Genomic DNA, 22368 nt, shown 5'->3' on the forward strand with positions numbered 1-22368 from the left:
TCTCGCCGTGGCCGTGTGGCTTTTCTCCGGCTGGGCACTCCGGTTTTCTCCCACATTCCAAAAAGCATGCGACATTCATTGGACGCTCTAAATTGTCCCAAGGTGTGATTGTGAGTGCAATTATTGTTTGTCTCCATGTGCCCTGCGACTGGCTGGCGGCCAGTTCAGGGTCTACTTCGCCTCCCGCCCGTTGACAGCTGGGACAGGCTCCAGCACTCCCCGCGACCCTCTCGAGGATAAGCGGCTAAGAAAATGGATGGATGGATGATTTGCCGACGCAGCCCAAAAGTCGGTCAGCGAACCTCCTTCCAGGACTCCGCCAATGATGATAATTAATAACAATTTCAAGAGGCCACATGAGCGCTTGCGCCTCCATGTTGGATTCCAGCCAACGCGCATGAACGAAAAGCAGAAAAAGTCGGCGGACGCAGGTGAGGGACGGACGGGGGGGGGGTGGTGATTCTACTCATCCAAGCCAAAAACGGACACTGATATGATTTTGAGATTCAATCATCAAATATCTGTGAATGTAGCAACAACCTGCAACCCTAAAACGGACGCACGGATGAATTTCTGTTAAAGGTCTGCTCAGGTCAAGTGATGAGAAGTTACAGATGTGTAATTACCCTTTTTTGTTGGCGGGAACGGATTTGGAAGCACTCGGTTTCATTTTTTTTACACTTGTGACGATTAACTCTTTTCATGCGGTAGTTACAGCGGCGGAGTTTTGAGCAGATGTTGAAGAATTCTTCAAAAAGAAGCTTCAAACGGGTGAAAATGAGCAAAACGAAAAGAATTACGCCTTGCATATTTCGCCACAGAAACGAGGCAAAATACCATAGACGGGCTAACACCGATTTTGCGGTACTGTAACCCTACGAGCATCAGATAGCTGAACAAAAATGGTGCAACAACTCATGGAAACAGAAAATCCAACAATAGTCATGGGCATATAGGGCAAAGGGAACGACGTCTTCCATCTTTGCGTGTGTTTCCTCCTTCCTGAAGTTTTAAACGTAGATGACATCGTGGAAGTTAGCCAGGCTCTATGAAAACGTTCCACGTGACACGCGGGGAGCGCCGGGTAGGCTTTCTAAAACAAAACGAAAAAAAAAACTTCAGAAGCAAACGCCGCAGGGGGTCAGCGAGACCTTGAAGAAAGAAAAGCCCCGTTTGGCAGGGTCGCCACGGAGGAAAAAAACAAAAATAAAAGGAGAAAAAAAGCCTTTAGTCACAAGGCGGCTGTCGTTCCCATCATCGTCATCGTCGGCCGCGTAACGCCGCTACACATTTCTCGCGAGGAAAAATAAAAGTGGGGGTCGCCCAGTCAAATGATGGACCCCAGCCATGTCCAATTCCCGGTGGGCTTGCGTGCCGTGACATCTTTGGATGGAAAAAGCTAATTATGGAAAACAAATTGGCGAGCGCCACGCGCGTCACTCATGGAAGAAAAGCAAAAAAGGAAATTAAAGCTGACTTCCTTTATCCTTTTTTTTTTTAGGAAAAGAAAGAAAACCCACGCGGGATTCTTATCATCAAGAAGGAAAATAAAGATCGCGCTATTCGTACGAAGTAATTACATACAAAAGAAAAAGGTCTCCGGATAAAAAGGCACAAATGTTCACATTGAGTGCGATTGTGTACCACTGCAGCCATAAAAAAGTACCGCTGAAGCTCCTCCACTCACTTCGACATGGTGCCCTGTCAAAAAACATGGCGGCAAAACATTACTTTTGTCTAAGGGACGATTCTCAATGCATTAAAAGAGAATTCCTTCGGACTGAGCGAAATGTCACAAGATGATGTCAAAGCGCTACTTTTATCCGAATGAAGCCCCCATATTAGCTTGCCAACCGAGATGCCACAAAGGTGAACTCGGAAACGGCAAATGTGAACGAAGGTCGACTGAAATTTGTTTCTCTTGTTCTTCTTTTTGTCATAAAAATGGATTCTCCCCCCCCCCCCAAGATTCTGGAAACGTCACTGGAGGAGAAGCAAGCGAGTGAACAGATGTTCCGGGGTTTTATCTCATTGACCTCGTGTACTCCGAGAGGAAACTTTGGGGACACCCCCGAGCGCCCCCCCCCCCACCCCACCCCCTTTCCTCTCTTCCCGGTTCTATTTCTGAGCAATTAAAAGCGACGTGACACATCCACTGTGACAGCTGCAGACGTTCGGGCCGGACCCGGTCTTCAGAGTCAAGCCCGGTTCAAGCCGTCACCTGTGGAAAAAAAAACCTCACGCTCGGCATGAGGCGCAGATGTCGCCCACCGTCCCTCCCCAGGGGCTCGGGGGGGGGGGGGGGATTTCGCGGAACACCCATCAGGAGCTAATTGGAATTAGCTCGCCTCGGCGCTCAGCTCGCTGGTGGACACGTCGGAGCCGCCGTCTTTGGAAGTGTGAGCGTCGCGAGCGCGGGCGGCAGCTGCCGAGCAAACTTGACATTTGGAAGGAACGAGCGTTCCCTCCAGCGCCAGCTGATCCATTTTCTCCGCGCAGACAAATTTAGAGCCTCCTCTTTGGACAAAGGGCGGCGGGGTCACGCGCCGACAGCCGCCGTCGAGGGACTCGCTCTCGCTCGTCTGGACGGCGGGCCCAAATGCGGGGACGAGGTGGACGAATCGATGCGTCGTCCTTCCACTCGTGTCACGTCCGTTTTGTTTACAGCCGTTAATCAGGAGGCCAGCGGACGGTCGACCGACCGACTCGCTGCAGGTCCGTCCCCGTCCGGCGAGGTCGCAGGGGTTGTGCAGTACACTCCACTTGTTTCCCTATTAATTATAGTCGTTACATATTACACTTTCAAGTAGGGCGTGGGGGTCCTATTATTGCCCAACAATATTTATTTCGATGACGTTCTTTTCTGGTGACTTCATCGGCGAGAGCTCATTTTCGGAGCCCGATCTATCTGTGGCCACAGGGGGGCGCCAGCCACCAGGCGCGGGAAGGCTTTCGTAACTTCCGGGTTCCGTGTCTGACGGGAAGAGTTTCGGTTGTACCCGGAAGCGGAGACGATTATGAATTTGAGTCCTTTCTCTTTTTCGACTAAATGTTCGGCGCTCAGTGACCCCAAGAAAAATGTTTGATGTCTGGACATGTTCGCGAAAGTCGAATTGTGTTAAGTACCGGGTCTGCTTTGCGGCACAACGCGGGGTATGCTGAAAATTATTATTTTTTTTAAATCCAAAACCCACAGAATAAAGAAAAAAAAAATTACATCCAATAGGGAGCTCCAGTTTGGTTGTGAGATTATATAAAAATGTCTATTTCACATTTTTAAAAAAAAGTGCAAAAGAATGGTATATAAAATCAAAATGCTAAAAATTAGAAAAATACATTTAGCAATTAAAATAGTGTCCCAAAAATTAAAAACATTGTTAAAAAAAATTAATAAATTGTCCTGGGAACAAAACACATTGACCGTGTGGCTGCTTGAAGGTTTTATTAATTTTTTTTTTTTTTGGTCATTTAAAATCCAAAATGAGCAACTGTTGACAACCAAATGAAATGATGAAAGGCCATCCATTTCATGTCACCAAATGTAGTGGTTCAATAATAGTGTCTATTAATGGTAGCTTCTACGGTATTTGCAAAATAATCATTTGGGCATCCTGAAGCGCAGGTTTTTTTTTTTTTTTTTTTTTTAACAAAAAGTCAACATCTACATCGTTACATACAAATAAATATTGTTAAAATAAACTTTTGTTAAAAATAGAAACGTTTCGCTGTTCCGATTGTGCATTATGTGAAATAAAATCATACAATAAAATAATACCCTTACGAATGCAGTTTAATTGAAGGATTAGCCTTTCTCCCAAAAAAAGTTTGGGTTAGGTCACGTCACTTGTATATTCGATGGAAATGTTTTGAAGTTGGGAGATGATTCAAAGTTTCTGAAATTCCGAAACTCAAAAAAAATTTTCAGCCAAATATGGAAAGATTCCAGCCAGTAGCTGAAATTTTCTATCATTTGACAGAAAACTCCAGCCAAAATCCTTGCATCAACTTTTCAGGAATTACATGGAAAATTTCCACCAAATTTCCCATGAAAATGTCCTGAAGTTGAAAATGCTCACTCAGAATTGGCAAGAATTTTGCACCAAAAATTTTTTTTCCCGCAAAATGACTGGAAAAGCATCTGACAAATTCCCCAAGACCACCCAACATGAATTTTTTTTACCCTTGATAAATATCACATCAAACAAAAAATAGCACAAAAACACAACACAGGGAAGCATTTTTACAAATCTTGCATGGACATTCACAAGAAATCTGTTGAATACATTTTTAATTTTCCAAAATTGTCATCAATTCTTGATGTCCAATGAAATCTTTCCCGATGAACCACATTTCCGAGAATCTTCTGTAAATCCCCTGAAAATTTGAAATTTGACGTTTGTAGCTGTCCTCGGATTTTCGTGCTATTTTTTTTCAACATCTTTTGAAAATTCACTGAAGTTTTTGCATGGAAAGTTTCAAGCATTTCACCAGCATGATGGAAGGTTGTTGACATTGGGAAATTGGAGGAAGCTGGAGGGAATTTCCTCCTCAATCTTCAAGGAGAACTTTCCCAAAACTTCAGGCAAATTTCTTACAGAAGAGTTCCAGAAATTTGAGTGGAAATCTTTCAGCAATTTCATTGGAAAAAATTTATAGAAATCCGCACTTTTGAGGAAAATTTCCATGAAAAGTGTCCCATTTATCACCAGGAATATTTTAACAAAAATCCTCACGTGCGTTCCATAAATTGGCTGCCAATTTCCTTCGCAGAAATAAAATCGCAACTTACAACGGCGACATATTTAATAATACAGTCAAGCGGCAATCATGAGGTTTCACAAGATTTTTACACCACCTTGGTGGGAATTATTTTAAAAAAAAAAATGTGTGAAATGCTAAAAGTAAACTCAAGTCAATACAATAACAATGAAATGGGACAAGTAAAGCAAAAAAAAAAAAAAAAAAAGGGGGGGGGGAATATAACCAATAATGCTGTCAAGTGGTGGGCAAAATAATGAAGTATATGCGCGTACGTCATTATTTGGAGTGCGGCTGAAATTTTCCTTGATTTCCTGAGAGACTTTGAAAGAAACAAAGAAAGAAAGAAAAACAAGTTTCTGTTGCTAAATTAAGGCCATGTGATCATTTTTGATACATTCAAAAGACCAGTTGGAAAAAGTTCCGTGGGAACTTTTGGAAACTTTCTTCCAGAATTCAAAAGGATGAAAAGTTTTTTTTTTTTTTTTTTTTTTAAATGCCCCAAATTTCTGATGTTGGAAACAATCTATTTGATTGACCAGGAATTTTGGGCCATTATTTTTTTTTAAAATCACACTACTAAGAATGGGCATACAATGTTTGCCGTCATTTTTAAGATATTTTCCACGAGTTATCCGCCATTTCCATCTTACAGACTGAAAAATGTTCCCACAATTGCTCCAAACTTCCACAAACCCACAGGATCTTTTTGCTTCCGACGTTTCGGGGGACTGCCAAAGTTTCCAGGAACATTTCCAGAGACGTTAAATCAAATCCAAAGAAAAGCTGCTGGAAGTTCAGCAAAATCTCGTTTCTAATTTGCCAGAGAAAGCATTTCATTTGAAAAGTAGGACTGGAAATTTAAAAAAAAAAAGAAGAAGACTTGACTCGAGATAGGCAGGCGGGGCGGTCATGTGACATAAATGGAGAAGCCTGACTGGTCACGGTGAAAATGAGCAAGCGGGATGGTTGCTGTGCTGCTGACTGGATTAAAACAGTTCAAAACTTTTTTCCTTTTTTTAAAAAAAAAGCTTAAAAGTCCAAGCGGTTTAGTTGAATTCAATTAATTGCCTTCCCGTTTCCAACCTTGCCGCGTCAAAATTTTTGAAATGAACTGGCAACGGATTTTGCGTTTGAATCATTTCGGCTCAGGTGGCCTAACGCCTAACGTAACGCCTAAGCCTTGACCCGATGGCGGAAGAAGGCCGACGCGGAAGCGAGCATGTTGCTGGTGTTGGATTGTTGTTGTGCTGTTTCCAGTTTGTTTGTTTTTCCGTTACAAGCACCAAGGTTATTTGCATACTAGTGTGTGTGTGTTTGTTATCCCAAGTGCACTTTCCAAAAAAACCCCAACAGATTTAAAAAGCCTTTCGAGCGCTTTGGAAATGCGCCGAGCGAGCGTTCTTCGGGTGGGGGGGGTGGGGGGATTCTTGGGTCAAAGGTCAGGGCGTGGCGGGCTTGTGGAGTATACCTTGGAGGTCTTCGGGTAAGGCCAGGATGACGCCGTCGATGTGCGCTCGCAGTTTGGCCAGCGTGCCGCCACGAACGGGCAGATGCTCCCTCTCCGCTTGAGTCTTGGGGGGGGGGGGGGGGGGGAGAAAACCTCAGCATTTACAAAAATTATTATTATTTTTTGGAAGTGCTTACAATCCACTTTCTTCTACTTGCCAGTTTCTCCTTCAACTTGAGGACCAGATCCACCGTTTCCACCTCCGAGTGGTTCTGGACTCTTTGCAGCAGATCCTGACAAGGACACCAAAGTTCTGAAACGGGCCGGACGGTAAAACGGCGCCAGCGGAATCCTTCTGTCAAACTTCAAAGGGACGTCGTCCAGACGCCGGCTGGAAATTTTTCGCCACAATTCCCGCAAAAAGGTTCCAGCGCCTCACCACAAATGTACTGAAAGGTATTTTGCTCAATGACAAAGGGCAAAATTCTCTCTCCGGGAATTGCCGGACATTTTAGCACAAGTTCCGCTCGGTATCACGGTCGTTCTGCAGATTTCGATAATCGCATATTTTTCCCCCCATGTACGATTTATGCTAGTATGCTCGCTAATGCTAATGACAAGATGTTTTGTTTGCATTGAAGAAGAGAACAACTGAGTTCAGGATTGCGTACACGCTAGAAGCACGGCATGGCTACTTTAAAATCCTTCCAGTTTGAAGTACTCCCGCAATCACAAACCTTAGCGCGGGCAGTCTCGGGTATTTGCAGATTTTTGTACCAGATGTTGACTGGACCTACTTTCCATATGGGAACTGGCTGGCAGGTATAAAAACATAAGCCAATAAAAACTATGATTGATATGATTCTGATGTATCCTCAAATACTTTTAAATCTGACACGATTCCTGCAAAAATAAAGTTGGAGGTTTTTTTTTTTTTTCTTTTTAAAAGCAAAATTTTAATGAATTAATTTAATTTGAAAACCAAATGGACTTTTTTTGTTTTTCAATATCACATTTTGCCCAAAATGCAAATGCATGGGCTCGACAATTACTGGCCTGGGGTTAGTTGTTGGAAAGAGCATGTTGGGAAAAGGGGATATCATTATGTATATCATTAGGAAGATTAATACAAGATATTTATGTGGTGGGGGGGGGGGGGGGATTAAAATTGCATTTTATCACGCACAAAAGGTGTACTTTTGCTTCCTCGCCAGAGTAAAGGAGATCACTGTGTGCTACGATTTTGATCTCGGAAAGATTAAATTTTTTTCATCTTTCCAAAATTTGCTTTGTTTTAAAAAGACCAATTTTATTTCTCCAATTTCTTGGTGAATTATCTCCAAAATGGGAAACTTTGGAATTGACTAAACATCTGGATGGAGACGTGATTTGATGGAATACGAGGGAGGTCGTTGGGGGGGGGGGGGGGGTCATTCTCTTTTCTCTTTTAATGCTCAGCGAGCACCCCCCGTCCCTCCGTCCCTCCGTCCCTCCGTCCTTCCGTCCCTCCGTCCTCCTCCTCACCTCCTCGCAGAGAGCCTCCAGGTGCAGGGCCTCCAGTTTCTGCGTCATCTCCTTCCTCCTGTTGCGGAACCAGCCGTCAAAGTTGGGAGATTTCAGGAAGTGCCTTTCGGATTGGGCGGGAAAACGCACACGAGAGATGATGGAGCGGGGAGCACGGGAAGAACGTTGAGATTTCGGGGGGCTCGCGCGTCGGTACCTGTAGAGTCCGATCCAGTCTCCCTTGAGTCTGGAGGTGAGCTGCGGTCCGGCCTTCTCCAGCGTCCTCATGAAGTCCTGCTGGACAAACGGTCGCAGCAGAGGGGGACTCTTCCACGGGCTGATGGACTTCTGCAGCGGCATCAGGCTGGCCACGTAGCGCTCCTGCGCGCGCCGAAAAACAACCGCAACGCTCACGTACTTGGACCGGATCCTGCCGTTGATTACCGAGGATGGCGGCGCTGTACCAGGGGAATGATGAAGCTCTGCGTCAGCTCCAGGAAGTAGCGCCGCAGAATTGCGTTCTGGGCCGCCGGGGGCCTCTTCTGTTGAACACCCTGATGAGAAAGTGAGAATGAATCGTGGCCGGGGGGGGGGGTGATCATACTCGTCGTTAGTTACGCGAGGAAGGCTGCGGCGCGAGACGGGGAGCGTCCGCAAAACGTAAGCAGACTCCAACTCCACAGGTTTCAATTTGCCCGAGGAAATGCTTGCTCTGTGCCTCACCAGGTGCTGCTCTTTTGGTTAGCGATAGACTTCAAATCGGCTGAGCAGTTTCAGCGGGAACAACACACAAGAGCTGACGTGATTGAACTTTGTTCTGAATGTCGTACCGACTGCCGGAGACAAATTCCTCGTGCCTGGATACGTACTTGGCCACGAAACCCGATTCCGATCACCAATGTTAAAAAAAATGAGGGCGATACAGTGTTTGCATTTATTTTCAAAACCTTGTATGTACACCGTCCGGCCACGCCACATTTTCAGCAGATGCCGCGTCCTTAATTCACCTTCTGGAGCTGCTTGATGATGTCTTCATCTTTGTTGAGATATGGCTTGTATGCCGTGTAAACACCTGCAACCACACACACAGCAGTGAGTCCGTCACCCAATTCAACCGAAACACGCGCGTATTCCATAACCGATTTAACTGAATAATGATGACCCCAGTCCAGGAACCAAATCATCTAAGTCCATTAAAAAAATACAATGATTGGAATCGTGAATACGGACGGTTCCGGAACCAACCGGCTCCGGTTCACCGCTCCCCGTCAATTTCTTCAAGACGACGGCGGCGGCAGACTTACCGGGTTTGGAGTCGAGAGTTTTCAGATTCTTCAGCTTCTTCACTTTCATCTGCTTGGCCATCTCACCTGGTTGGGGGGAAGAAATAAACGTGCATTCCAGTCAAGGAGAATATTAGTCATGCAGTAAAATGAAAATTCTTGGCCCGATACACCGAAAGCGGGCAATTACAATGCCAATTATTGACTGCCTGGGCAAGTGTTCAACATTGGCAGTGTACATAACAACACACGGGCTGCAGTTATGGCTTGCGTCATCCCAACAACACTCCCCCCCCCCCCCCCTTTTTTTTTTTCTTTTGGCCCGTGCGTCACTGCGCGGTTATGATTATTATTATTACGTCACCTGCTTGCTTCATGTCGCCAATGCGGATGATGTGAGGCCAGTGCTGCAGAGTCTTAGCGAAGAAAGGGTTGGTCACTCCCAGGATGACGGAGGGTCTGCAGGGAGGTTTCAAATGGCGCCAATCACGACTCAGCAATAACGCCGGTCGGTGCCTTGACTTACGAGTGAATTCGTTCCAGGGGCTGACTCGTAACTCAAAATGAAATGAACAGAAAGGCCATCCGCTCAAGCAAGCCTTTTTTTTTTTTTTTTTTAATTCAAAGAAATAGACCAGAATTATAATTGTTACATGCATGGCGGTTTCGTTAGCCCGCCTTTTGCATTTTTCGGGTTAGGGTTACACGGCCGGGCGACGGCTCATTTCTCGGAAATCTTGTCGGTCAAGGCACCAAATAATTGTGTGCGTTTGAAGCATTTGGACTCACGGGGCCTGCGTCCTGGTGGTGTACTCCTTGAACTCGCTGTCGTGGATCGTAAAGTACGGCCGGAAGTCACTGCAGTAGCGCAGAGGCGACACGCAGCTGCACGAAAAGAGGTTTATTTTTGGGGGGATTTTGGTTTGACATTTAATATCTGATATCATTTTATTGTCTTATACATTTATCTTCCGTTCCACTTCTCCTCACGCGAGTCACGGGAGCGCCGGAGCGCAAGAGGCGGAGTGCGCCCTCAACTGGTCGCCAGCCAGTAAAATCACAGGCCATTTTTTGGTCTAATCATTTTTTGGGATCATTTTGTATTTTGTGCAATATTACGTATTTTCTAAAACATTTTTGTTTATATCCTTTGATTAACATTTGTGTATTTTTGTCTAATGGTTTCTCTATTTTTTGGTATTAGATATATTTATGTAATTTCTTTAAGAATTGTGTACTTTCATTGACATTTTTTTTTTTTTTTTTTTTTTAAATGTGACCATCCATCCATTTTCTGAGCCACTTATCCTCACTAGGGTCACGGGCATGCCGGAGCCAATCCCTGCCATCATCGGGGAGAAGGCGGGTTACGCCCTGAACCGGTTGCCAGCCAATCGCGGGCCACACGGAGACGAAGAACCATTCGGACTCTCGATCGCACGGAAGTTAGTTCATTTAGAATCTCCAATTAACGCGTGTTTTTGGGAACTAGTTGCGTCACTGTGCTGCCAGATTTTTCACCACTTTTATTTAAGATATGTCTTTTTTTCATCTAATCTTTTTTTCCCATCCTTGTGTATTTTCATTGCATACTTTCAAATACTTGAGTACTTTCAAGAAATATATTTTTCAAAAATCTGTGTATTTTCAACAGATGATTTGTAACCAATGTGTGTAGTTTCCTTGAATACATTATCCATCTATGTATTTTTTTTTTTTTTGTCATTTTCATCCAAACTTTCTCATCGAATAATTTTGATTGTATTTACTCATATTGGTGTATTTTTTTCCTTTCCTCCATTTTTCTATTTCTGTCTCCCATCATCCTGCGCAAGTGTGCGTCACTTTTTATCATTTGTTGCACTCCCATTTGACGCGTTTCTTTTCTGGTACTCACGACTTTCCTTCACTTTGCGCGCACTCATTGCGCTCGGACGTTGTCTGAGGAAACGCGGACCGACCCACCTGACCAGCGCCAGCACGGTGTCCGACGACTCGGCGGGAGAGGGCGCCATGACGACGAGCGCCTCGCCGAGCAACACCAACTCCCACAGCATCTGGATGTGGAAGAAGACTGGAAAGAAACACCTGCGTGCAAACGCAGAGATAGAGAGAGAGAGAGAAGGGGGGGGAGGGGGCGAGAGAGTGAGAAAGAGAGCGTGCGAGAGAGAACAAGAGAGTGCGAGAGAGTGAGAAAGTTAGAGCAAGAGAGAGAGGAAGAGATCAAGAGAGAGCGAGAGAGAGAGAGAGAGAGAGAGAGAGGAGCGTGCGAGAGAGCAAGAGAGAGAACAAGAGAGTGTGAGAGAGAGTGAGAAAGAGGAGAGCGTGCGAGAGAGCAAGAGAGAGAGTGAGAGAGAGTGAGAAAGTTAGAGCAAGAGAGAGTGAGAGGGAGAAAGAGATCAAGAGAGAGCGAGAGAGAGAGAGAGAGAGAGTGTGCGAGGGAGCAAGCAAGAGAGCAAGAGAGAGAACAAGAGAGCGCGAGAGAGAGTGAGAAAGTTAGAGCAAGAGAGAGAGCAAGAGAGCGAGCGGGAGAGAAAGAGAGTGAGAAAGTTAGAGCAAGAGAGAGAGCATGAGAGCGAGCGAGAGAAAGAGAGAGCATAAGAGAGAGGGAGAGAGAGTGAGAAAGTGAGAGCAAGAGAGCAAGCGAGAGAGCGAAAGAGAAAGAGAGAGAGCGAGCGAGAGTGAGAAAGTTAGAGCAAGAGAGAGATTGAGAAAGACAGCGAGAGAGAAAGAGAGAGAGCGAGAGAGAGTGAGAAAGAGAGCGTGCGAGAGAGCAAGAGAGAGAGTGAGAAAGTTAGAGCAAGAGAGAGTGAGAGGGAGAAAGAGATCAAGAGAGAGCGAGAGAGAGAGAGAGAGAGAGAGAGAGAGCGTGCGAGAGAGCAAGAGAGAGAACAAGAGAGTGCGAGAGAGAGTGAGAAAGTTAGAGCAAGAGAGAGAGCAAGAGAGCGAGCGGGAGAGAAAGAGAGAGAGTGAGAAAGTTAGAGCAAGAGAGAGAGCATGAGAGCGAGCGAGAGAAAGAGAGAGCATAAGAGAGAGGGAGAGAGAGTGAGAAAGTTAGAGCAAGAGAGAGAGCAAGAGAGCGAGCGGGAGAGAAAGAGAGAGAGTGAGAAAGTTAGAGCAATAGAGAGAGCATGAGAGCGAGCGAGAGAAAGAGAGAGCATAAGAGAGAGGGAGAGAGAGTGAGAAAGTTAGAGCAAGAGAGAGAGCAAGAGAGCAAGCGAGCGAGCGAAAGAGAAAGAGAGAGAGCGAGCGAGAGAGCAAGAGAGAGTGAGAAAGTTAGAGCAAGAGAGCGAGAGAGAAAGAGAGAGCGAGAGAGAAAGAGAGAGCGAGAGCAAGCGAGAGAGCGAGAGCAAGCGAGAGAGCGAGAGAGATTTCTTTCACATTGAGTAACCTCCAAAAGTTTTACAAGAAAATCATTTTCATTGGCCAGAATAAAGTTATTTTTTCATGTGAAAAAGCTTTTGTGAAGTCATTATTTTTACGACAACAAAAAAAGTCTAGAATACAGTACATTTGTTTTGCTATGTAACGTGAAGTGAAAATCGTGAGCGAAAAAAACCCTTCTTGTCTTCTAACGTGACGACACAGATCAGGGGTGTCAAACTCATTTCGTCGCGGGGCGCAGCGGAGTTACGGTTTCCCTCAGCGGGCCGTTATAACTGAAACCATAAAAAATTTGAAGCGCCGCATCAAAATTTACACACGAAATTTATGAACTAGTTTGGGAATCAGAAGTCAAGGGTAAAGAGTTTTTTTTCCAGCCATTTTTCCTGTTTGGCAACAAGAAAACATTTATATGACAATTTGAAATTTTGGTCCAGATTTTCACAAAAAATGATGGAAGTTGACACAAATGATTCGCCTCCGCGGGCCACACAAAACCTGTGGCGGGATGGATCTGGCCCACGGGGCTCGAGTTGGACACCGGTGATATCGATGGAACAATCTTAGCATATTAGCAATAGTAGGCGTCTTACTCCTAGTAGTCATAGTTGAAGCAGCACGTGTAGTCGTTGTACTAATAGCAGTCATCCTATCCTACGTTTATTTAGGTACGGTTCAATTGTTTTGAAGTACAGCAAAGGTGCAAAATCTCGGGCAGTACACTTTTTTTTTTTTTTAGGTACTTGGAGATGAGGTACTTTTTGTTTGAAAGTTTGAAAATCACTCTCATCGTCCTGGAAGTCATTAGTCAGTCATTGTGGTGGTGGTAGCAGTAGCGGTCCTAGTTGTGATCGTAGTAGTGGCGGCGGCGGTCGTTGTGGTCACAACCGTTGCCGTCGGAGTCGGCGCAATCGTCGCTGGAGCAGTCGTCATTGTCCTGTTGCGCCACTTACCTGAAGAGGTCCGCTTCATGAATGGTGGGCAGCACGATGGACACGAGGTTGTCGCTCTGGAAGTTCAAACATCACGATGACCTTCGCCGTCACACGAAATCGTTTCAGGAGCGACTCACTGCGCGCGGGTGTCGTCACCTGAGCCGACTGGACCAGCTGCGACGTTCCGGCTTTGTCGTAACACGCCGGGATGCGCACCTGCAGCGGCGGCCCCAAAGTTTTGCCCTCTCGCACCGACTCACCGAGCCCCGCCCGACGAGGCGCCGCCCCCACTGACCTTGATGACCACGCCCATGATGGGCAGCGTGAGGATCCTCCCCGGATGCGGCGTGGGCCAGCGGTCCACGTCGTTACAAGCTGCCAGGCAAAAACCACGCGAATCATGCGGGCGCGTTTCGGTCGCCGGCTAACAGCGCAGCGGCCACGGCGAACGCGGTCAAGCAGCGTAAATGAGCGACTGTGCTGCACGCAAATGGAAGAAGTTGACAACAGAGGCGAGTGGGAGTGTTTTCAAAACAAAATCCTCTTTTTTTTGTTCTTTGATTTTGAAATTAATTGTATTTTGGTTTCCTTTCTTTTTCTGTTTGAATATAAAAGTGTGGAAAGAATAAAAAAAAATTGTCATGGTTTTTACAGTCGCTCCACTTTTTAATTATACCTCTTGTTCTGTACCCTGTTTTTAATAGTATTTTGATTTTTTTCTTTGTATGTAAATGCTTTTATTCATATCATCATTTAATTCTATACATTTTTATGTAATTTTATAATTTAATATAAATATTTAAACTATAAAGCCCATTGTTTGTGAAATGCGCTATATAAATTTGATCTGCTATGTGTAATATTTTTACTGATACTTCTGAGTTCTATCTTGTTGTTATAGTTTTCCATTAACGTTTGGGCTCATATTGTTGTAATTCTTCTGCTATTTTTCATCTAATATTATTGAATGAATAAAAAGTTGCCTATCCATCCATTCATTTTCTGAGCTGCTTATCCTCACGAGGGTCGCGGGAGCGCTGGAACCAACCCCAGCTGTCGTCGGGCATATATTTCTAATATATGGGTATATCTTTAACATTTTTGGCTCATACCGTTCCCGATATTTATTCTGTTTGATTAAATATTTTTGTACTTTGAGCCAATATATTTGTAATTTTCTTCTGCAGTCCAGTATATTCTTTTAATTGCTGGGGTACTGTGCATGTATTTTTATTTTTTTAATTTTGGGGGTGGGGGGGGGGGTAATGTTTCCGTTTCTTTCAATTTCTGGGGTATTGTTTGGCTCACGTTCCTGAGGTGTTGTTGCTTTTTTTTTTTTTTTTAAACGTTTGGGTATTTTTCATCAAATCTTGCTCGTGTCCCCAAAATGTTTGGGGCCTGATAGGTTTGAAACATTGACTAATATTGGTAATATTGTAGTATTTGAAGCATCATTGCTTGATTGCTTTGGCTGTTCGACGTTTTTGATAACCGACGATTCGACTGGGACGAATACGTCGAGGTTGTCGAGGTCACGAAAAGCCGACGAAGAAGCAAAATGTCAAAATGAAAGCCAAGTGAAGTGAAACCCCGTACCTGCCTCCAGACACGGTTCCTGCTTCTCAAAGTACTCCGGAGCCATGATCTTGAGGAGCGAGTGGAAGAAGGTCACGTATGGCAACTTACTGATGAGGACCAGAGACTGCAGAACCACAACAAGAAGAGTGACCGGAACGACGTGGCTGATATCTAAGATATCTCGTGCGTATCAATAATCTTTTCAATCACCTTCTGGAAGTAGCCTCTTTTCAGAGACTTGTCCCGCACTTGCCGAAAATACACGTAGCCGTAATAATGGCCCTGCTCCCTCTGTGAACGCACACACAACATTTAAAAGGCACCTATTGTCAAAAATGGACTTTTTATCGTTCGTGTACACAAATTGGTGTCTCCGTAGTACCCATCCAGTGTGAAATGAAACACGGGACTGTAACTCTTCTACGATTTGACTATTTATGAAAACGTGGGCCGCATGGTGCCTTGGCCTCACAGTTCTGAAGACCGGTGTTCGAATCCCGGATTCCAAAAACACGTCGGTGTGATTGTGAGTGCGACCGTTGTCTGTCTCCTTGTGCCCTGCGACTGGCCGGCAACCAGTTCAGGGTGTGCCCCGCCCGCCTCCTGCCCGTTGACAGCTGGGTTCAGAAGATGGATGGAAATGTGTGTGAACCATCCATCCATCAAATCTATCTAGGCATCGCTTGAGGTCTATATCTACGTCCTTAGCTCTGATTGTCGAGCTTTTTTCACCCGTTCCCGTCTAAAACCCCCTCCAGCTTTTCAATATAGGCGATAATTACGCTGCAGACTTGTCTTCTGAATCATCTAAGAACAGGTACTAGTTTAAGGAAACGTGAGCATCGCCGATTATCAACCTACGGCCGACATGTGGCTGAAAATCGAATATGCTAAGACGACGACGATGTTTTTTTTCTTCCGCAGATCTCGAACTACGGACTCGCGTGCATGCGCGGGAGAACCTTCAGGCAGGGGGGCGCGTCCCTGTCGCTGCTTTCCAGGAAGTGGCCCAGTGACGACTTCCTGTTGGAGCCTTGACGAAAGCGGAAGCAGAACTGCGTGTCGCCCAGGCAACCTGGAAGCAACGAGGACAGGCGGGATGAGGAACTCGTATTACATTGTAACAAAAGTAAGTTTCTTTCGGCTTGTCCCTTTCGGGGTCGCCACAGCGTGTCATCTCAGATGAACGCACATATGTTTGGCGCAATTTTTACGCCGGATATTGAGCATCGTTCCGGTTGGAATGTTTGCCACATTCAGTCCAATTTTTGGAATGATTTTCAAGATGCAAAAAATTCCGACACACCAAAACTAGCAAACGTTTCTGTAAAATAGTCGACATTTTTCAAACTTCAAATTCCTACGCGAGTTCATATTTGTGATTTTTCCACATTCATCGACTGACTCATACCATTCCCACTTCAAAATATTCCAAATACATATTCCCATTCCCCAAAATTGCCACGTTTTGCCCTATTGTCACCAAATATTTGCCCGTTCATTCCCAAATGAAACATTGAAGAGAAGAGTTCCACGTGAGTCCCGTTCCAAATTCAAATTGTCCAGCTGATTCAAGTCACTTGGGAAACCTTTTCAACATTGGAAAAATGCCCAAAATGCCAATTTTTCACCAATAAAATACGGCACTCGTCTTAGTTGCTATTCCACATTCCTCCCTTCTTCTTCCGCATTTCTTGACAGATTGAAACCATTTCAACTTCAGCATATTCCGTTCCTTTCAACCAATTTAGGAAGTAATCTCACTCTGCAAATTGATAATATTTTCAAAATAAGTCCCACATCAAAACATTTTTATATATCGCTCTCAAGCTTCCAACTTTATTCTTCAAACTGTTTACCATTTTTACGTTCTTTTTTAGGGGGTGGGTGGGGTCAAAATCCCCCCCCCCCCCCACACACACACACACACACACACATACACGCCCATGAGCTAGCTGCTTGAAAAGTAGATCTTGGGGCAAAAAAAGTCTGAGCACCCCAGCTCTAAATCTTTGATTCCCAAAGTGTAGTTAGTACGTGAGCTTCCCTGAAAACATTCAGTTGTATTTAACTTCGTTACAATACAATTGGCTGGCATCAGACTGACTTGTAGTTGTGAGTAAATTTGCTCACTTCCATATTTTCGTCACGACTCCAAAGTGGTGGCCCAGTACAAAGTGCTGAGACTGGATCGCTTTTTGATTTTCAGAAACGCGCTCGCTCGTTTTGACGATTCGGGGATTGCGGCCGACCCCGGCAATTTACATTCAATCTTTAAAAGCGTGTTGGTTTTGAAATGAAGTTACAGGTTACAGTTATTTATTTTGTATGTGGAAGACTCTTGAATGAAATTATTATTAATGCACTTTTTTTCTTTTTCCCATTTTCAAGAGCAATCTTAATTTGATCTTCCAACTGTTAGAGTGGCTTCAACTTTATTTTATCCAGGATACTTTTTTACATTCCCATGTAGGGTGCTTTTTCTTCTTATTTTTTATGTGGAATAGTACTTCTATTATTTTTTTTTTTAATCAACAGTTCAGTTGATTTTACTTTCTAAGGACATTTGCATTTAATCTTTATGCGCAATGCTAATTGGTGTTCAGTGATTGATTTTCCTCTGTTTAAGCAGAGCGTGAATGTCAGGTGGCGTGAAGCGTTTTGACAAGCAGTGCAGTAAGTGAGGTGATTTTTTTGAAATTGGTCATCTTGAAGTCACAAACAGAGTTGAAGTCTTGAATGGAAAGTTGGCGCTCTTGGCAAGCGGAATAAGGCCATTGCGACGTCTTGCTGCTCGCTACAATTTAGGCAAAACACAATTTCAATTCTTTTTTTCAAAAACTTATTCTTCTCTCTCCCTCTCCATTAAGTGTCTCGAAGATATGACTGGTTGCTCCATAAAAAAAAAAAAAAAAAAAAAAATCATTTCCATTTTTATTATACAGCAGATGACTTTCCTTTCGACTTGCATGGCAGCTAATTGAGAGATTTAAAACGTTACTTCCGGGCTATGCAATGTGGCCTTCATTTAAAATGCCCCCCGCAGTAATCTAAATTGTGATTTCAAATCTTTTCTTTGTCTTCATATATAGATAAAACAAATTACAATAATATTATTGAAAACAAGATTTTGTATTCTTTTTTTTTTCCTTCCTGTTTTAGGATTTCTGCTGATATTCAAGATTTGAAACCAAATTTATCATCCGTGGTAATACATTTCATCAAATTGTTTAATGTCTGTACAATTGCAAAAAAGATTGTTTTGGAAGCAGATGAACTCGCTTTGCTTTTTTTTTTTTTTTTAAAGACTCAAAAAAACAACATTCCATCTCGACTTACTACGAGTACAATTGTTGCAAAGCGCTCAAGCCGAAACTTACCCGAGTTGGAGTCCGGGAAGGAAAGGTAGCAAATGCTGGTTTTCTGACAAGAAGCCATAAGAATAGCGGGATTTACTCGGTGTGTGAATGCACCACGTGGTACGCGTACGTCTCCGACGGGCTTCGCTCACCTCTTTTTCCGACAGCTTGGAATGATGCGGATAAATCACCTGCAGGGCAGATAGCGGCGTTATCAACGTGCCAAATTTCACATTTAATAAAAAAAAAAAAAAAAAAAGTCAGCTTCTTTGTCAAATGGAGCCCAAATCATCACTCATCATCCCGCATAAATGGAAGACGAGCAAAACAAGAATTTTGCATTCCCTGATTGTCGTCTCCTTGTTTTCGTTTGGTTTGGAGGAAGCAACAGGCAAAGTTCGTCATTTATCGAATGGTAACTTATCTTCAATTGGCCCACAGTGGACTGAGGAAGAATGTACAAGTAGCAGTGTTGGTATTTCAAAGTGACTAGTGTGCAATAATTGACTGCAATACTAATTTTACACTCAATTAGGTGAGCTGTGCAGCTTCTTCACAAATTAAACATGTTACATACATTTTTTTGCAAACTTTACACTGACAGGAACGTTCACCATATTGTCATGGCAACAGGGGCTTGTAGCACATGACAAAAAAAAAAAATCCAGAATAAATGAGATGTATTTAATACTTCAAAATACACATTTGTGCTAGCATAGCAATAACAGCGTATTTGGACGTCTACGCATTTCAAAAACTAACCCAAACAAAATAAAATGCGCCGGTTCTTTGTCACTCCCAGTTGAAGTTTACTGTGAAACTGACACAAAACACAAAAGTGAATTCTTCTGTTTGTAAATACCAAAATGTTTACAGACTTGTTGACAAACATCTGTGGCTCGACGCGGCATACATTGTCGAATGCCATAGACCGGCTAACAGAAATATGCATAAATGTTCAATTATTTTAAAGTAGCAATAGATTGAAAGTATGCAACGGTACTCAAGAGGCATATATGAGTTATTAGTAACAAGGATGCTTATTGGAGAAGTTCCAGCCTCTCCATCTTGCAACATATCTTCCAGTTAAATTCCGTAGTGCCTTGGATGTTGTGGTACAACGTTGTACTAAATTCGGACTTGCCTGTGTAAAGTGAAACCAAGCCGACGCAATTTCACAGATATTTTGTTTTGTTTTTTTTTTTTTACATAGAAGTCCAGCCTCTGATCATATACTGTATTACACAGTTTTTGTCCTCATCGTGAGGCGCCTCGAGGGCAAGGAACTATGTTGAAGCGAGTTGAGGAAGCCTCATTTTGACAAAAGTAGTGCTTATCTGCCAATGCAGATTTCATTGATACCAAAGTGGTTCTTTGCTGCTCTATTCCTGTAAATGTTTTGGGGATCTTTGCGGCGACTGCACAGTGTAAAAACGACTAAAACGTGATGAGTTTATTAGTCTGACGTAGCACGTGTGCAAATGGTAAACAGCGATACATTAGTGTGCCATTGCAAACTAGTTTGAGGGCATAACTGAGAGGTCTCGAGGCTTGCTGTTTACATATTAGAAATTCCGATGTTCACGTTCTATTGGCAGATGCTTGAGCGATCCATATTTTGTGTTCCTCATTTCATGACTTTTTTCTTTTCAAGCCGGTGTTGGCAGTGTAGCTGTGTTTAACCTCGACAATTCGTCTTCCATATGGACCTCATTCCATTTTGACGCCACACGTCGACAATAACTACGGTAAGTAGCAAGCAAAATGCTGGCTGAAGCGGTTGCCGTTTCCATGTCCACGAATCTCGTCTCAGACTCAGATGGCGAGCTAACTTTTGGAACCCTTCCCGGCGTTACTTCCTTTCTGACCTCCACCGCCTGTCCCAGCTCCAGGTCGAAGCCCACCACGCAGATGCAGTGCAGCCAGGCCGAGAAGCGGTCCCAGGGCAGCAACACGGTGGTCCCCGCTGGCTCGTCGTCGTCCTCGTCGTCCTCGTCTGCGTCGTCGTCGCTCCCGGGCCCGGCTGGCAGCGTTATCTCCTCGGCCGGGGAGATACTACTGGCGTCCTGGTCGTCCAGGTCCTCCGATTCTTCCACCGGCTGCCCCAGCTCCTCCGGGCCTTGCAGAGCCATACCGACCGGCCCGACGCGGACACTCGGGCGAATGTTAAGTGTTTCCTTCCTCCACTTGGGAAACGTGACGTTTGCGTGTGCGTGTGCGTGTGCGTGTGCCTATTTTTCTCGTGGGAATTGCAAAAATGAAGCTGCGGTCCAATTAGCGACCTAGCTTAGCCATCAGAGATGCTCCAGACGAGACCGCAGTGACGTAAGGACGACGTCATCACGCACGGACGTCACTCCTGCTGAGTTGTGTTCAAGGTACAATACTGGAGCTCGGAAAAGCAAGCATCAACGTTGAATAACTCATCCGTCCATTTTCTTCGCTGCTTATCCTTGCAAGGGTCGCGGGAGTACTGGAGCCTATCCCAGCTGTCAAAGGGCAGGAAGCGGGTACACCGTGAACTGGTCGCCATCCAATCGCAGGGCACGTGGAGACTGACACAATCACACCAATTAATGTCTTTGGGATGTTGGAGGAAACCGGAGCACCCGGAGAAAACCCACACAGGCACGGGGAGAACACGCAAAGGCCACACAGGCGGACCGGGATTGAACCCGGGTCCTCTGAACTGCTACATTACACACTCTAAATTGCCCCGAGGTGTGATTGTCTCCATGTGCCCTGCCAGTTCGGGGTGTACCCCGCCTCCTGCCCGTTGACAGCTGGGATAGGCTCCAGCACTGACCCTTGTGAGGATAAGCTGCTCAGAAAATGGATGAATACTTAGTCTACGCACTGTATTTATGTGAGAATTATTTGATTTCAGGTTTTAATATGTATTCTCATGGCTGGATGGATAAATATTTTCCACATAGTCACATTGGGTGTTCTGTCGAATTTTGATTGGAAAAAATGAATCTGAAGGATGTGATAAAATGTGAAAAATGTAAAGTGGTGACTTTTTTTTTTTTTTCTTTGCCTGCCTTTCATTTGAATATTTTCATGTTTGTGGAAATGTATTGTTGAATTGCAAATTCGGTTTTGGTGACGAAATAAAAACATACTGACGAATGTCCATTTGAGTGGTTCCTATTAATCCGTGTATCACGGCGTTATTGGACCTTGCGGCCATTTACAAAGAAATATTCACATCAATTCTTCAAGGAAAAAATGGTTTGTTTCTTGATGCAACATAATGAAGCGCGTCGGGGTCGGGGAAGTTTTATGCCTTCTTTGGCGCTTTGCGATTTGCTCTCCGCTTGCAGAGTATCACACATTTGTTGACCTGTGGAAGGAGAATTTGATACCATCCGCCCGCCACACCTTCCCTAAATCATGTCGCGCGTGCGCCACCTTTAGCAATGAAGCTAAACAATGTAACATTTCTTGCCTAGAAGTAAAAAATAAATAAATGCATGTTGTTTACTTGCCAAATGTTTGCTGAGTGTGTCCTGCCGAGTCAATGAACGATAGTTGAAACCTGCAAGGACTTCTCAACTGTGGTGGTTGACGCCTTTTAACAAAATCAAGAGCCTAAATACATTTTTTCTTTTTTTTTTTTTACAGTTGAACACATGGGGAAATATTATTTGAGCTGGAATCAAAAGATTCTACGTTGATACAAATTTATGAAGATTTTCATTGTCACTGTATGGTGCCCGAGAACTACATGTTCCTTTCTTTTTCTTACTTTTATCCCATGAAGTCACAGTACACATACAGTACTTCAACATGAAGTACTGTATGTTGAGTTAATACTGCATTCAATATGAATACAGTTATAATGATAATTGATTTTAATTTACAGATGCCCTTCAGGCACTCCCCCAACCTAGTTAAAAGAAATCTAGCAATACAAACTAAAACTAAAATCTTAAAACAGAAAACAGAAATCAAAATCCCAAATAGGCAAATAATAACAATACTAATAATAAAACTTAAACTTTAGCTTTACGGTGGCCAACATTTTTCATTAGTGCAGTTTGTCTATCCTAGTTGGCTACAATACAACTACTGCCAATAAATTGTCCATTTCCATTAGGTTATTAAATATTAAT

At 44.0% G+C, this 22368-nt stretch overlaps 1 protein-coding gene and 1 long non-coding RNA gene across 2 annotated transcripts; one reads left to right on the forward strand and one right to left on the reverse strand.

The window, feature by feature from the left end:
- The first annotated feature begins 258 nt into the window (after nt 1–258).
- Nucleotides 259–7070, forward strand: LOC133507231 (uncharacterized). The gene is made up of 2 exons (XR_009796774.1): nt 259–2715; nt 6430–7070. It is a non-coding gene; the product is annotated as an uncharacterized LOC133507231 (long non-coding RNA).
- On the reverse strand, nt 3263–21260 carry dennd6aa (DENN/MADD domain containing 6Aa). The gene is made up of 19 exons (XM_061832068.1): nt 20119–21260; nt 18403–18441; nt 18272–18314; nt 15854–15966; nt 15102–15182; nt 14910–15015; nt 13609–13688; nt 13470–13529; nt 13332–13387; nt 10960–11082; nt 9784–9879; nt 9359–9453; nt 9016–9081; nt 8719–8783; nt 8176–8265; nt 7929–8092; nt 7733–7835; nt 6427–6501; nt 3263–6332 (listed from the first exon to the last, which is right to left on the reverse strand). Exons 1-19 carry the CDS (start codon nt 20380–20382, stop codon nt 6201–6203), a joined length of 1851 nt encoding a protein of 616 aa, XP_061688052.1. The 5' UTR covers nt 20383–21260; the 3' UTR covers nt 3263–6200.
- Nucleotides 21261–22368: the final 1108 nt, after the last annotated feature.

This window comes from Syngnathoides biaculeatus, chromosome 10 (assembly GCF_019802595.1).
Source record: "Syngnathoides biaculeatus isolate LvHL_M chromosome 10, ASM1980259v1, whole genome shotgun sequence".
Lineage (NCBI taxonomy): Eukaryota > Metazoa > Chordata > Actinopteri > Syngnathiformes > Syngnathidae > Syngnathoides > Syngnathoides biaculeatus.